The sequence below is a fragment of the Panthera pardus genome, unplaced genomic scaffold (genome assembly GCF_024362965.1).
Source record: "Panthera pardus isolate Hobbes unplaced genomic scaffold, ASM2436296v1 HiC_scaffold_18, whole genome shotgun sequence".
NCBI classification, from domain to species: Eukaryota; Metazoa; Chordata; class Mammalia; order Carnivora; family Felidae; genus Panthera; species Panthera pardus.
Window position 1 is genome coordinate 12308436 of NW_026526743.1, and position 14271 is coordinate 12322706.

Sequence of the window (14271 nt, forward strand, 5' to 3'; positions counted from 1 at the left end):
CCCGAAAGAAGGACAGTCCCATTGGCCCGAAGCCAGAAGGCTCTCATTGGTCGAAGATTCGACGACCAGAGGTTTCCATTGGTCAGGCTCTGAGGCACGCCGCACGGCCTTCTGGGAGTTGTAGTTGCAGCGTCACCAGCGCGGCCGCCATTGTCCCGCGGGCGGCGAGTGGAGTGGTCCCTGAGGCGGGGGCTGCTCTCGGGTTTACGGCCGCTTCGGGCTCCTGTTCTCGACCTGTCGGTCCAGGATGAACCCCGAAGAGGAAGCGACAGCATTGGAGATGGCTACAGGGCTGCCAGCGGAATGGCTTCAGGTAAAGTAATAATAATAACGATTGCAGCGGGTCCAGCGTCTCCCGCAGGTATTGGCCCTTTAACCCTGGCAGCGCACGGTGAGCAGGGCCCGGGCCTTATCCCCCTTTACACATGAGAAAACTGAGGCGCAGTTCAGGGCGCGCTGACTGGCCCGACTGGTGAGGGTGGAGTTTGGATTCGAACCCGGGCCATCAGGTCCCCCAGTGCGCATGCTCCCCTAGTACGCCAGTTTCCTTGTTCTGGGATGGGGCTTAGTATCATTTCCTAGGACCAGGCTGGCCCGGCTCCCGCCGATTGCTTTCCCCGCGAAGGCCATCTGCCATGTGATGGTGTCAGTGGAGCGCCGAGATGGCAGGTATTTCCGAATAGAAATGCTTTAATTCACGGAGCCAGCAAACACTCCCCGAGAGCCCTGCTCCGCGAGGCCCCTGGCCAGGGGGCTGGGCACAACCCCTGAGGATGATGACAGGTCACCAGGCACGGCATAACTGGGGCGGGAGCGACTACCGGGGCTGGGCTCCTTCCCAGCACCGCTCCCTCGCGGGGGCTGTGGGCAAATTGCACACTGGGCGGTCCGTGCCTGCAAGGCCATCTGGGAAGGTGCCTGTTTCAAAGATCCTGCAATTGTAGACAAAGTGGCCGCTCCCTGTGTTCTCCATAAAGTGCTGTCTCCACGTGGCAGAAACCAAAAATAATTCATAATTCCTGAAGCTCCGCATCTTTGAAATTCTGGACTTACTGTGTTTTGTTGTTGTTGTTTACAAGGATTTGCATTATTTCAGATTTTGTATGCAAAGTGAGATTATTGATAACCTTAGATTTGCATGTTTTCAGATATGTGTTATGCAGATTTGCATTAAATCACACTTTAGTGGGGCACCTTGGTTGAACATCTTTTTTTTTTTTTAATTTTGTTTGTTTGTGTTTATTTATTTTTGAAAGACAGAGGATGAGCTGGGGAGGGGCAGAGAGAAAGGGAGACCCAGAATCTGAAGCAGGCTCCAGGCACTGAGCTGTCAGCACAGAGCCCAACGCGGGGTTCGAACTCACAGACCGTGAGATCACGACCTGAGCCTTAACCGACTGAGCCACTCAGATGCACCGAGGGTCTGACTCTTGATCTCAGCTGGGTTCTTGATCTCTTGGTGGTGAATTTGCCTCCAGCTGGGCATGTGAAGCCTACTTTGAAAGAGAAAAAAAATCACACTTTGGTCTGCAGTGGATGGAGGGGGTGGGGCAGAGAATGAGCAATGTCAGTGTAAAACAATAATTAAGGCAGTCAAAACAGATTTTATTCAGAAACTATTGCAATAGAGGGAAAGAGACTTCAGTATAGAACTGGACTCAATTCCAAATACTACAAGTAAAAGTGGGAATTTCTAGCTGGGTTCTGGGGTGGGTATAATTCTTGCTAAACTGACCTAGGGATTCTTGCTGAAGCAGGCCAAGTGATCAGATATTACCTGAAGGATTCTGTGGGATGAGGACTTTGAAACGATACAGAGAGTAATTAGATATGGTGGGTGGGTATTCTGACTAAACCAACTCTTTTTCTTTTTTTTTCTGACTAACCCAACTCTTATGAAACGGGGTGATGCAAAGTGGACATAGAAGCCCAGAGCTCAAGGCCTAGTTGAGAAAAGGGTTCAGAGGAATGAGATTCTCTCAAGGAGAGTCTGTCAGCAGTAAGATAAAGTGTATTAGTTATCTGTTGCGTGTAACCCAAAAACCTAGTGGCCTAGAACAACAATAAATATTACCTCAGTTCTGATAGCAGAAATCCTTGAATGATTTAGCTGGTGGTTCTGGCCTAGGCCCATGAGGTTACCATCAAGATATCAGTGTGGACTGCTGTCATCTGAGACTTGACTGGGGTTGGAGGATCCACCTACAAGACAGTTCACTCACATGACAGTCCCTCCCCATGTGGGCCTCTCTGTGGAGCTGCTTGAGTGTCCTCACAACATGGCATCTGGCTTCCCAAAGAGTAAGTGGTCCAGGAGATGGCAAGGTAGAAGCTCCAATGCCTTTTGTGCCCTGGGGTCAGAATTTACACACTCATTGGTACGGTATCCTATTGGTTGCCCAACCGTATTGGTTGTCAAACCTGCACAGTATAGGAGGGGACTGCATAACTACACAAGGACTGGGGACCACTGGAGGCCATCTTGGAGGCTTGCCACCACAGGAGGCAAGGAAGTCGAGGGCATTGAGGTCCAGTGTATAGCTTTCTGTGGCTGCTGTAACAGAGTACTAAAGACTTGGTGGTTTAAAGCAATACACATTTATTCTTACAGTTCTGGAGGTAAGAAGCCTGAGATCAGTTATACTGGGCAGAGCCACCCCTGGAGGATCTAGGGGAGAATCGGTTTCCTCACCTTTTCTAGCTCTAGTGGCCGTAGTCCTTGTATTCCTTGGCTAATGGCCCTTTGTCTGTCTTCAAAGCCAGCAGCATGGCATCTAGCCATAGCGGTCACATTGCTTTTTGTCTTCTGTAGTTAAATCTCCCTCCACCTTCTTAGAAGGACATTTGTGATTGCATTTAGGGCCCACCTGGATAATCCAGGATAATTTCCCCATTTAAAAATCCTTAATCACATTCACAGAATCCCTTTTGCCATTTATGGTAACATTCACCAGCTCCAGAAACTAGGACCTGGGTATCTTTGGAGGCCATTACTCAGTCAACCATAGCCAGGCTGAAAGAGGCCATCCTGTACCCAAAGGTGAAAAGGAGCCATTCAAGACTTTTTAAAGCAAGTATAGCTTGGGTTTGAGAAAAAACATTAAAGCATCTGGGAAGGTGGGGGTAGGAGAAATACTGCGAGCTAACTAGGATGCGGGGAGGGGGCCAGTGACCAGGTGCTGGATGATGCCAGGGTGGCCTGGTCAGCTGTGGGAGTGTGTGGAGTAAAGGAGTCTGATAGCCCATCTCTCCAGGCACCAGTAGTGCAGAACAGGAGGAGAGCCACAGGGGTCTGAGGTGGAGCAGCAGAGAGGGCCATGAAAAAGCAAGGAATGGGCTCCTGCTAGAATTCCAGGAGAGACATGAAGGACTCACGTAATGCCACTGAGAGCTCTTATGGCCTGGAGAGATCAGTACTCGGTGGGCCTGGCGCCTGGGCTGTTACTGAGGACCCATGCAGAGTGGGTGATAGTTGAGGGGGCGAGGCAGGGAAAGCAGGAGGCACAGGGAGCATGTATCAGAGCTGGAGGACCTGAGTGGCATATGAGGACATGGGGACAAGAACAGAGACTTCTGTTTCCAACCAAAGGGTTCTCATGCTTCCTGAACAATTTTTGTCAGAGTTGTATGCCACCTGTACTATAATTTCTTTAAAATTTTAAAGCCTTCTTGTGTTTTTCTTAACATACCCCTTTATAATTGAGGTATTTAGTAAGTGATTGTGATTTGCATTTCCCTGGTAGCTAATGATATTGAGCATCTTTTCAAGTGCTTATTCAGTATTTGTATATTTTATATTTTCTTTGAAGAAATACCTATTTAGGTCCTTTGCCCTTTTTAATTGTGTTGTCATTATTATTGAGTTGTAAGAGTCCTTTATATTTTCCAGATACAAGTCACATACAAGATTTGTGATTTGCTATTATTATTTCCCAGTATGTGGATATTTTTTCACTTAATTTTTTAAATTAATTTATTTTTTTAATTTGAGAGAGAGAGAGAGAGCGAGCACGAATGGAAAAGAGGGGCAGAGGGAGAGAGAAAATCCTAAGGAGGCTCCATGCTTAGCAAGAGCCCAATGTGGGGCTCAATCCCACAACCCTAGGATATTCACCTGAGCTGAAACCAGGAGTCAGATACTGAACCAAGTGAGCCACCCAGGTTTCCCTCTTTTCATTTTCTTGATAGTGTCCTTTGAAGCACAACAATTTTTAATGTTGATGAAGTCCAACTTACTTTTTTCTTTCGTTGCTTGTGCTTTTGCTGTCAGATTCTAGGAACTCTTCACCAATCCAAGATTGTGAAGATTCATTACTATATTTTCTTCTAAGAGCTTAATAGTTTTAGCTCTTACGTTTGTCTTTTATCCATTTTGAGTTAACTTTTTATATGGTGTGAAGTAGAGGACCGATTTTATTCTTTTGCATCTTGTCCTGTAGAAAGTGTTTCACAACCACTTATTCCCCATCACAGCCCCCAAGGAATGACTTTGTAAACAGGGAAGCGTGGCAATCGAAGTGGTTACCTGCTCTATGCTTCTTGAGGAAGAAGTAGCAGAGTCAAAACTCAGATCCAGAAATATCTAGCTTCTGACAGTGGCCACACCGAGCCCACAGAAGGGTTTCACTTGTAGGACATGTTTTAGATACGTTGCATCAACTTACAAAAATTAAAAGTTTCATTTAAAAATGTGGCCTAATTTTCAGCTACTCACTAGAGATGGGCAGTTCTGACCATATGAGGCCTGAATTTCCCCCATGATCAGTTGGTTCTGAGTCCCAGCTGCCCCTTCAAATAGGGCATATATTACCCATCACCTGCAGTGTCACCTCTCGCAGGTTAAGTACCCTTGTAGGCTCTTCCAGTAGCCCACTTCAGTCTTTGATGAGCCTGCCTGGTCCCTGAAGATAGGTGAGTTTCTGACTCCAACTATAAACCCCTCTTTTCAGGTAGGATACTGAGTCTTGCCTTGAATCTGAGAGTTATTTAATGTATCAGTTAGATGTTACTATGTAACCAACTATCCTAAAGGTTAGTAGCTTAGACCAGTAACTGTTTCTTTAACCCACAGATCTGCAAGTCAGCAATTTCTGTTTGCACCTGCACCTGTCTGAGATCAGTTGTAGGTCAGCTGTGGGTGGCTTCCATCTTGCTGGGATACTTTCATATGCCCTCACTATACAACCTAAATGTGACAGTCCAGTAGGTGCCCAGTGAGACCTGACTTGGCATTATTCAGAATATGCACGCTCTCAGGACACTGGCCTGCCCATCTTCTGCTTCTCCATTCCTCCTTCTCTTCCTAAGAGCACTGACGGGGGCAGTCCAGCTGATCAAGAGTGTGTGTGATATTTCAGGAGCCGGTGACCTTCCGGGACGTGGCTGTGGACTTCACCCAAGAAGAGTGGGGACAGCTGGGCCCCGCCCAGAGGACCCTCTACCGTGACGTGATGCTGGAGACCTTTGGGCATCTGCTCTCTGTGGGTAAGGCCTGCTTCCCCAGCTGACGATTGGATTCCTACAGTGACTTATTTTTTATGGGTTATAGGTCATAGGGCCTCTGGTATGAGGACTTGATCTTGGGCTGGGGGACAGGGATCTTGCATTCTCATTCCTTGTGGTACATACAGGCAGGAGGAGGTTTCTGCCCTTTTCTGTCCCAATGCAAAGCCGTCACCTTATTGTGAGATGTCCTCATGCCCTATCAGGAGTGTAGGGCTGGATTCTGAGCTGGTTCTTTCTGTGGCAGGTCCCCACATCCTGTGTCTTTCCCTTGTTCCAGGGCCTGAGCTTCCAAAACCTGAAGTCATCTCCCAACTGGAGCAAGGGGCTGAGCTGTGGGCAGCGGAGAGAGGAATTGCCCAGGGTCACTGTCCAGGTGAGAAGCTGCCAAGTGGGAACTCCTAATGGGAGCAGCCCAAGAGGTGACTACAGATGTGCTGCTTGGAAAGGGTGGTGTGTCAGGGTCCCCAAGACCCCAAAGAGCCAGTGATTACAGCGAAAGAATATAGAGGAAAGTCGGCAAGGAGAAAAGGCAGATGGGGTGAAGTCCAGAAGCCAGCCAAGATTCCACAGTTCCTTCCTAGTAGAGTCACACTGTACATGCGTAGTTCCCACAGTAGTGAGTTGTGACGACACTTGAGGAATGCTAGCTCCCAGGGAAGCTTGTTAGAGGCTCAGTGCCAGGGTGTTTCATTGGGCGCTGGTCACTTAGGCACCCTGTGCCTGGCACAGACCAAGATTCCGGACTCGCAGGAGAGAGCAGGTGCTCACCGTAAACCATACTGTGGGCACAGTTTGGGCACAGTGAGCCACTCTTATCAGTTAGGGTGGTGGGAGCTCTCTTGAAATCCAAATTCCCACACGCAGCCCAGGGCCAGTCTCAAAACTGGCCCCTCTAACGATGGTAGCCTTAGGCCTGCCCTGTTAGCTTTTCTCTGTGTAGGAGGTCTGCGCCCTGCTCCTGTGTTCTCTGTTCTTCTCATCCGGGCTCTCCCTTCTCTGAGCACAGAGACCATCTGCCTCTCCTCCAGTGGTCAGAATCCCACCCTGTCCTCCCTCTCATGTTCTCTCTTGCCACCTCCGTGTGCCCTTGCCACAGGATCATTTCTAATGTGTGAACTTGCTCTCCATCTTCTCCATTTTAATCTTTCATGTCCGGATTCTGTAAACCTGTTCTCCACACCCTTGTGTTCTCTCAGCAACAAGGATTGTATTCAGCTCTAAATATCTGAAACCTGGGCTAGAGTACTCAAAAAAAGAAGCAATTTTTTTCACAAAGCAGCCACTGCTGCCTCTGACTCAGTATTCAGTGGCAAGGCTTATGGTTCTGATTCTTCTGGCCTTTCCTTGAGGTTATGGCATGGATGCAGCAGCTCTGGCCATCACATCTGTGCTCCAGGCAGGGGGTGTGGATGTGGGAAGAATAGTGCCAGTAACATTTCACCCCTTTTATCTGAATGAACTCCAGATTTCGTCCTATGAGGTCTCCTTGGTCAGGAATGGGTCACATCTACCTGCCCTTATGCCACAAGGGAGTCTGGAAAGGAGGCCTAGATTGTCATAATTGGCTTATGCCTGTCACAATCCCTTCTCTGGGACTGGTGCATTGGTACCCTGAAGTGCGTTGGAAGAAGGAGGCTATGACAGTGGGATACACGGCCAGCAGTACCTGCTGCTCAGCCTCTGACACCACCCAGCGCTTTTTGACCTGCAGGGAATGGGAATCACATGTACCTCCACAATGAGGCGTAGCCTATTACCCGAGGGCAAGGGTGAATCTGCAGCAGATGGAGAAGTACCGTGTCTCCTCTGAGGCAAAAGAGCCTGAAGTGCCCCCACACGTTTGACATCCTCCAGTCCCCAGTGCTGGCCTGCACCCCCAGGCCCTGAGCCAACTCCTACCAGGCTAGTCCCCTTCTGGATGCCATGGTCCCCAGCGGACCATAAATTTCACCATGTAAAACATACAATTTAGTGGTTTTGAGTATATTCACAGATTATACCCATCACCACTGTCAAGTTCGAGGACATTTTAATAGCTCCAAAGTCACCAATTAGCAGTACCGTGATTTGCTTTTACCCATATAACACTTGTGACACCCAATGTGTGGGGTTTTTTCCACACCAACAAACCGTTCTCCAACTCTCCAGTTACTAGCTGGGTGTCCAACAATTAAGTCCAAGTCTGACACTATCTACCTGGAGTTAGTGTAGACCCCACAGCCTGAGGACTCTGTCTCTTAAGAATGCCTCCACTTCAGATGCCAGTTGACAAGTCAGGGCATCCCATACCTCTGACTGACGAGCTATAAATCAGGGGTTCCCATGACCCTCTCCTTAGGTTCAGTAATATGCTTTTACAGCTCACAGAACTCAGGGACACTATTTATTACTGGTTTATTATAAAGGATAAAATGAACAGCCAGATATCAGGGGTTGGGGTCTGCTGGCTCTGAAGGTGAAGGAAAGGGCCATGGAATGTAGTCAGTCTCGTGAAGCTGGAAATGGCACGGAAACAGATTCTCTCCTAGAGCAGCCAAGAGTCATCCAGCCCTGCTGATACCTTGACTTGGGACTTCTGACCTCAGAACTGTGAGAGAAGTGTGGTCTCTTAAGGCGATACGTTTGCAGCACGTTGTTAGAGCAGCTACAGGAAGCTGATACCCTTGCCTTCACTGCACTGTAAGGAAGTGGGGAGCCCGCCTGCCTGCATGCAGTTCTTGTTCTGGAGGGTTCTGCGACCTGGGCTGGTCCTCCCAAGGTGTCCTACAGACATGAGGGTACCTCCACTTGGGTATCTGACCTACCAAACTTCGGTTTTCTAAAACTGAGCTCCTTGTCTGCCTCCCAAGCCTGCTCCTTCGATGATTTGCTCAGTATCTATTTCCCTGGCTCCTGAGGACTGGGCTTTTCATGTGTTGGGGTTGCAGTTTCTCCCCAGCATCAGGGGCCAGACAGTGAGTATTTTAGGCTGTGTGGGCTAAGTATACTCACTATTTGCTTTCTGTTCTCTCTGAAACGAATTACCATAAACTTAGCAGTTTAAAACAACACCCATTCGTTATATCACATTTCTGTCAGTCCTGGCTGGTTTGTCTGCTCCAGGTCTCACAAGACTGAAGTCAAGGTCCTGACTGGGCAGGGAACTCAGAGAGAATCCAGTTCCAGGTGTGGTCAGACAGAATGCAGGTCTGTGTGACCATAGGATTGAGGTTCCTGTTTCCTTTGAGACTGTTGTGCAGGAGTTGTTCTCAGGAAGTGCACCCATTTCCCAAGTGAAGTCCTCCTGTGCAGCCAGCCTCTCCCTTTTACCTCCTTCTGCTTTTAAGGGCTCTGGGGGCTACTTCAGGCCCATCCTGATAACCCAGCATCATCTCCCTATTTTAAGGCTTCAGGTCAGCTGATGAGTCACCTGCCAAGTCCCTTCCTGGCAGTACCTAGATGAGTGTCTGATTGCACAGCCAGGGACATCTTTAGAATTCTGCTTCTGTCATACACCCTTCTCTTTTTTTCCTGCAGCCCTTAAAAACATAAAAAATACTCGTAGTTGGGGGCTGTAGTCTGCCAGCCCCCTGTCTAAGGCCAGTGCCTGGGCCTGTGGCAGGTACTTGGGAGATTTTTGTCGAACGAATGAAAGCATGAGACTGTTTCTGCAGATGAGGCACTTGGTGTCTGCACAGGAGCAGAACTGAGATTTTCCTAGAGGTGGGAGGAGTAGTAAGGATGGAGGCCCAACGTGTCCTCTCTGTGTTTTTTCCACCAACTTCCTCAGCTCTTTGGTACTCTTTTAGGCTGGGAACCTGGACCCGAAAGCCAAGCGTCACCCAAGAAGCAGGGCCTTCTTGAGGAGGAGCCATCCCATGTTGCGGAAAGGGAAGGCTTCCTGAGGGACACTCCCTGTCCCACCACACTAGGGAAACACTGGGAACGTGAGCGCCAGGTACAGGTGCCTGAGAAGGAACAGGATAATTTGAGGCAATTGGAAGTTAGTCTTGAGGAAGTACCAGTTCAAGATAAAAGCTATGAAAGTTTCAGACCTGGGGAAAACAGTGTCCTGAATGCAAACCCAGATCCATCCTCGGAGACTTCTAGGAGAGACTCTCTCTGTGCTTACGACTCACAGGCTATAAACTCGGAAGGTAACTCAAGCTCAGTCCAGCAGACAGGCTCCTCCGGCAAAGGGCCGTGTGACAGCAGTGACTGTAGCAAAGCTTCCAGTCAGGCCATTCCCATTACAGAACTCACCCGAAGCCAAGTTCAGGATAAACCCTACAAATGTACAGACTGTGGGAAGTCGTTTAATCATAACGCACATCTCACAGTGCATAAGAGGATTCACACGGGAGAGAGGCCTTATATGTGCAAAGAGTGTGGGAAAGCCTTCAGCCAGAACTCCTCCCTGGTTCAGCATGAGCGAATCCACACGGGAGACAAGCCCTATAAATGCGCTGAGTGTGGGAAGTCTTTCTGCCATAGCACACACCTTACTGTCCATCGGAGAATTCACACCGGGGAGAAACCCTATGAATGTCAGGACTGTGGGCGGGCCTTCAACCAGAACTCCTCCCTGGGCCGGCATAAGCGGACACACACTGGGGAGAAGCCATACACTTGCAGCGTGTGTGGGAAGTCCTTCTCACGGACCACGTGCCTCTTCCTGCATCTGAGGACACACACAGAGGAGAGGCCCTATGAGTGCAACCACTGTGGGAAGGGCTTCAGGCACAGCTCCTCCCTGGCCCAGCACCAGCGAAAGCATGCTGGGGAGAAGCCCTACGAGTGCCGCCAGAGGCTGATCTTCGAGCAGACGCCAGCTCTGACGAAGCATGAGTGGGCAGAAGCCCTCGGCTGTGACCCACCTTTGAATCCAGATGAGAGGGCTCACCGAAGCGACAGGCCTTTTAAGTGTAATCATTGTGGGAAATGTTTTATTCAGAGCTCGCACCTCATCCGACACCAGATAACTCACACCAGAGAGGAGTCCCAGGGCCGGAACCGGCGACGGCTTGAGCAGTCCTTTGCCCGGGGCTCACACCTTGCCCGGCATCAGCACACACACTCCAGCGAGAACCCTGGGGGTGGGACAAAGGCAGGACAGCCCTCGAGCCGAGCGCTTGCCTTGTTTGACATCCATGAAATCATGCAAGAAAAAAACCCGGTTCACGTCATTGGGGTTGAAGAGTCTTCCATGGGTGCTTCTGTGTTATTTGACATCAGAGAATCCTCGTAGGAGAGAAACTCTACAGATGACTTTTGAACCACAGGTACAAAAATGTGGTAAGTCCACATAGTGCATTCACAGAAAGGGGGACTGGGGGTAGAAACGTCTAAAGTGACCTCTGATTCTTAAAGAAATGGTGCTTCCCAAATACTGGAGATTGATGGTTCTCAAATCTGCCAAGCCCAGTGCCCCCTTTAAGCACATGTGTTTTGTGCTGTTCCCTCTATTACTGCAAAATGAATTCATAGGTAATGTAACCCACATACATGTACTGTAAAAAATCGATATACCGCCCCTTTTTGTAAAGCATAATTAAAAAAAAGTAATTTATGGTAGAGTGATGTGGACTGAGTTGGTGCGGTACCTCTCCACGTGACTGTGTGGGCCATTGTGCCTGAACACCTACCTGGGGCATTGCAAGTGCCGTCTGGCATATGGGATATGGTATTGGTCATGGAAATAGTCTGAGTGGCATTCCAGTATGGGATGTGATTTTCCTAAGTGGTGACTAACTTTTGCAAAAGTTTTGGACAAAACAAAATACCACTGCATTTCTGGAAAATTCTGTATAAAATTCTAAGCGTGCAGGGTTAATTTGTGTTTCTATGTGAAGTTGACTTAGGATCTCAGTTCACACATGACAGACTTGTTTCACAGATTTGTACATGGTCCACAGGAGCCAGCTCTGCACTTCACAAGAGCACACTTGGCCCCCACCCACATGTCAGCTGCACCCATGCCCAGAGCAAAAGACAAAAAGGCCCCCATGAAATTCTGCTACATTCCCTGGGCATGTCACAGATCCTTTTGAAAGCCGTTGCCTTGAAATTGCCAGCGTTGCTTAAGCCAGAGGTTTTCCATCGGGTGGATTTGTCCTCCAGGAGACATCTAGTGATGTCTGGAGACATTTTTGGTTGTCATAACTGGCAGAACAGTGGGGTGCCACTTGGCAACTAGTGGATGCTGCTGAACACCTTCTAATGCCCAAGACCGTCCCTCAACAAAGAATTACCTAGCCCCAAATATGCCAAAGTAAAGAAACCATGCCCAGAACTACAGCCAACTTTTCCAGAGTCTAAATTGATCAGGGCTGCACTAACAGTCCTATACCTTTGATTTTAACAAATGATATCATTAACTGATTTATACCCAATGTGTCTAGGGGCGCCTGGGTGGCTCAGTCGGTTGAGCGACCGACTTCGGCTCAGGTCATGATCTCACAGTTTGTGAGTTCGAGCCCCGCATCGGGCACTGTGCTGACAGCTCAGAGCCTGGAGCCTACTTCTGATTCTGTGTCTCCCTCTCTCTCTGCCCCTCCCCCACTCATGCTCTGTCTCAGAAATAAATAAACATAAAAAAAAAAAATTTATACCCAATGTGTCTTATAGTAGTCTTTTTGACCATTTTGCAGCATTCCTAATTGGTGTGAGAAAAAAAAAAAGAATCTACTTATTTTTCTGAGTAATCTAAATTTTAGCATTGTAGGGGCGCCTGGGTGGCTCAGTCAGTTGAGTGTCCGACTTTGGCTCGGGTCATGATCTCGCGGTCTGTGAGTTCGAGCCCTGTGTTGGGCTCTGTGCTGACAGCTCAGAGCCTAGAGCCTGCTTTGGATTCTGTGTCTCTCTCTCGCTCTCTCTGCCCCTCCCCCACTTGTGCTCTGTCTCTCTCTCTCTGTCAAAAATAAATAAACATTAAAAAAAAGTTTTTTTAATTTTAGCATTTTATCATGGACATCATAAAACATAGATAAGCCCCACTTTTGACCATTCTTCTTCCCTTCCCCATCAATGGTGTGGGGTGCAGCTTCGGGAATGTTCTACCTATCAGTGCCCTATGTGGAGGGGAGCTCCAGTGGTAACTTCATGGTTCTAGGCAGCTGTGGAAGCCAGGCCTACAATTGTCCCTTTCCCTCCACCTTGGCCCACAAAATGGCAGCTCCTAAAGGTCTCAGAATGGTTGCTGGGTGGGCTGAGGTTACAGTGGCCTCAGTGGGTTAGCTGGGAACAAGCTTGTCACTCGCCTCCCTCTCCAGGCAGCAGAGATGATTACAAATGTTTCATTTCTCATTTCGGGTCGTGTTTTCTAGGCATAATGTTCCTACCGATTTCCTTATAGATGTTTTGAAACAGTCAGATAAACTCTTCAGAGGAAGTTACTATAAACTACGGAATACGTGGCTTTATCAGTTTATAAAAGTAATGCAGATTCTTTACTGTAAAACATGGAAGATGCACAAAAGTAAAATTTAATTCCTCATACTTCCACTATCCAGAGATGGTATTACCATTAAGATTTTGTTAATTTCCCTTGTAATTTTTTCATAACAATATAAATGTATACATAGAGTGTACATGTGGGTATATAGATCTTATACTCACAAAAAATATATTTCTAGTCGTGTCGTGTTTAGAAAATTGGAATCCTTTCTAGTAACACATGCTTCTTAACTGTTTTGGGGTTTTTTTGAGCATTTTCCTCTGGCCATGAATCTCATGTAGCTTTTTAAATTACCTTTCAGGAGGGTTGTAGGAGCATGACCACCTAGCATTTTACCAGCCTTGACTTTTATCCAAAAGTGAGGGAGTCTTTTCTACATGTTTCCAGGGAGAGTAAAAAGTGATACAGCCTCTGTGAAGGGCAGCTTATCAGTTGCTATCTAAAATTACAGACACACACAGGGTGCCTGGGTGGCTCAGTCTGATAAGCTTCAGACTTCAACTTCATGATCTTGTGGTTCACAAGTTCAAACCCCATGTCAGGCTCTGTGCTGACAACTCAGAGCCAGGATCCCGCTTCTCAGATAATGTGTCTCCCTCTCTCTCTGCCCCTCCCCCACTAATACTCTGTCTCTCTCTCTCTCAAAAATAAAACATTAAAAAAAATTTTTTTAATAAAAATTAAAATTATAAATACACAAACTCTTTGTCTCAGTAAACCTGTTGCTGGGAGATATATTTGTACATTGTAGACTGTACATGGTTTCACTATGGTATTGATTTCAGAAGTAAAATTTGTAAACAACCCCAGTGTCCACCCTGGGGAACTGGGTTAGTGATTGCTGGAATGGAGCATGACACAGTCTTAAAAATGGGGACTGTCTTTATGTACTAATATGGGAAAGAGCTCCAAGATACATTGTTAAATGAAAAGGTGTAAAACAGTATGTAAAGTATGTTTCCATTTGTGTAAAAAATCCTTTGCTTACACACACATACACACACATACACAATATCGCCTAAGGGTATAAAGTAACCAAGCATACTAGTTGCTCTTGGGGAGGAGAAGTGGGGGGAAAGGGATGAGGAATGATTTTCACTTTATATCTTTTGGTATTTTTGGAATTTTGAAATATGTAAAAGTATTACCAGTTCAAAAAATAAATTTAAATTAAAAATCTCAACTCTTTCAAGTTAAAGTAAGTTTGATAATTGGTTTCATTGTTTTCTGTCATACACACACACACTAAATTCTTAGCCACACCCGTTCTTATATAGGCACACATGCATGAACCTTGAGTTAATGGAACCAGTTAAGTATAAAATAGCTTT

The 14271-nt window shown here is 47.4% G+C and overlaps 1 protein-coding gene across 1 annotated transcript; it reads left to right on the top strand.

The window, feature by feature from the left end:
* The first annotated feature begins 137 nt into the window (after positions 1 to 137).
* ZNF8 (zinc finger protein 8) lies at positions 138 to 14138 on the top strand. The gene is made up of 4 exons (XM_019438651.2): positions 138 to 313; positions 5358 to 5484; positions 5783 to 5878; positions 9294 to 14138. The coding sequence occupies exons 1-4, from the start codon at positions 248 to 250 to the stop codon at positions 10730 to 10732; spliced, it is 1728 nt and encodes a 575-aa protein (XP_019294196.1). The 5' UTR covers positions 138 to 247; the 3' UTR covers positions 10733 to 14138.
* Positions 14139 to 14271: the final 133 nt, after the last annotated feature.

What these genes read in the sequence shown, in the direction of transcription:
- ZNF8 (XM_019438651.2), top strand. Translation starts at nt 248, where the DNA reads ATGAACCCCGAAGAGGAAGCGACAGCATTGGAGATGGCTACAGGGCTG. An exon ending in TGCCAGCGGAATGGCTTCAG is followed by an intron (nt 314 to 5,357) that starts GTAAAGTAATAA and finishes GTGATATTTCAG; the next exon opens with GAGCCGGTGACCTTCCGGGA. An exon ending in TGGGCATCTGCTCTCTGTGG is followed by an intron (nt 5,485 to 5,782) that starts GTAAGGCCTGCT and finishes CCCTTGTTCCAG; the next exon opens with GGCCTGAGCTTCCAAAACCT.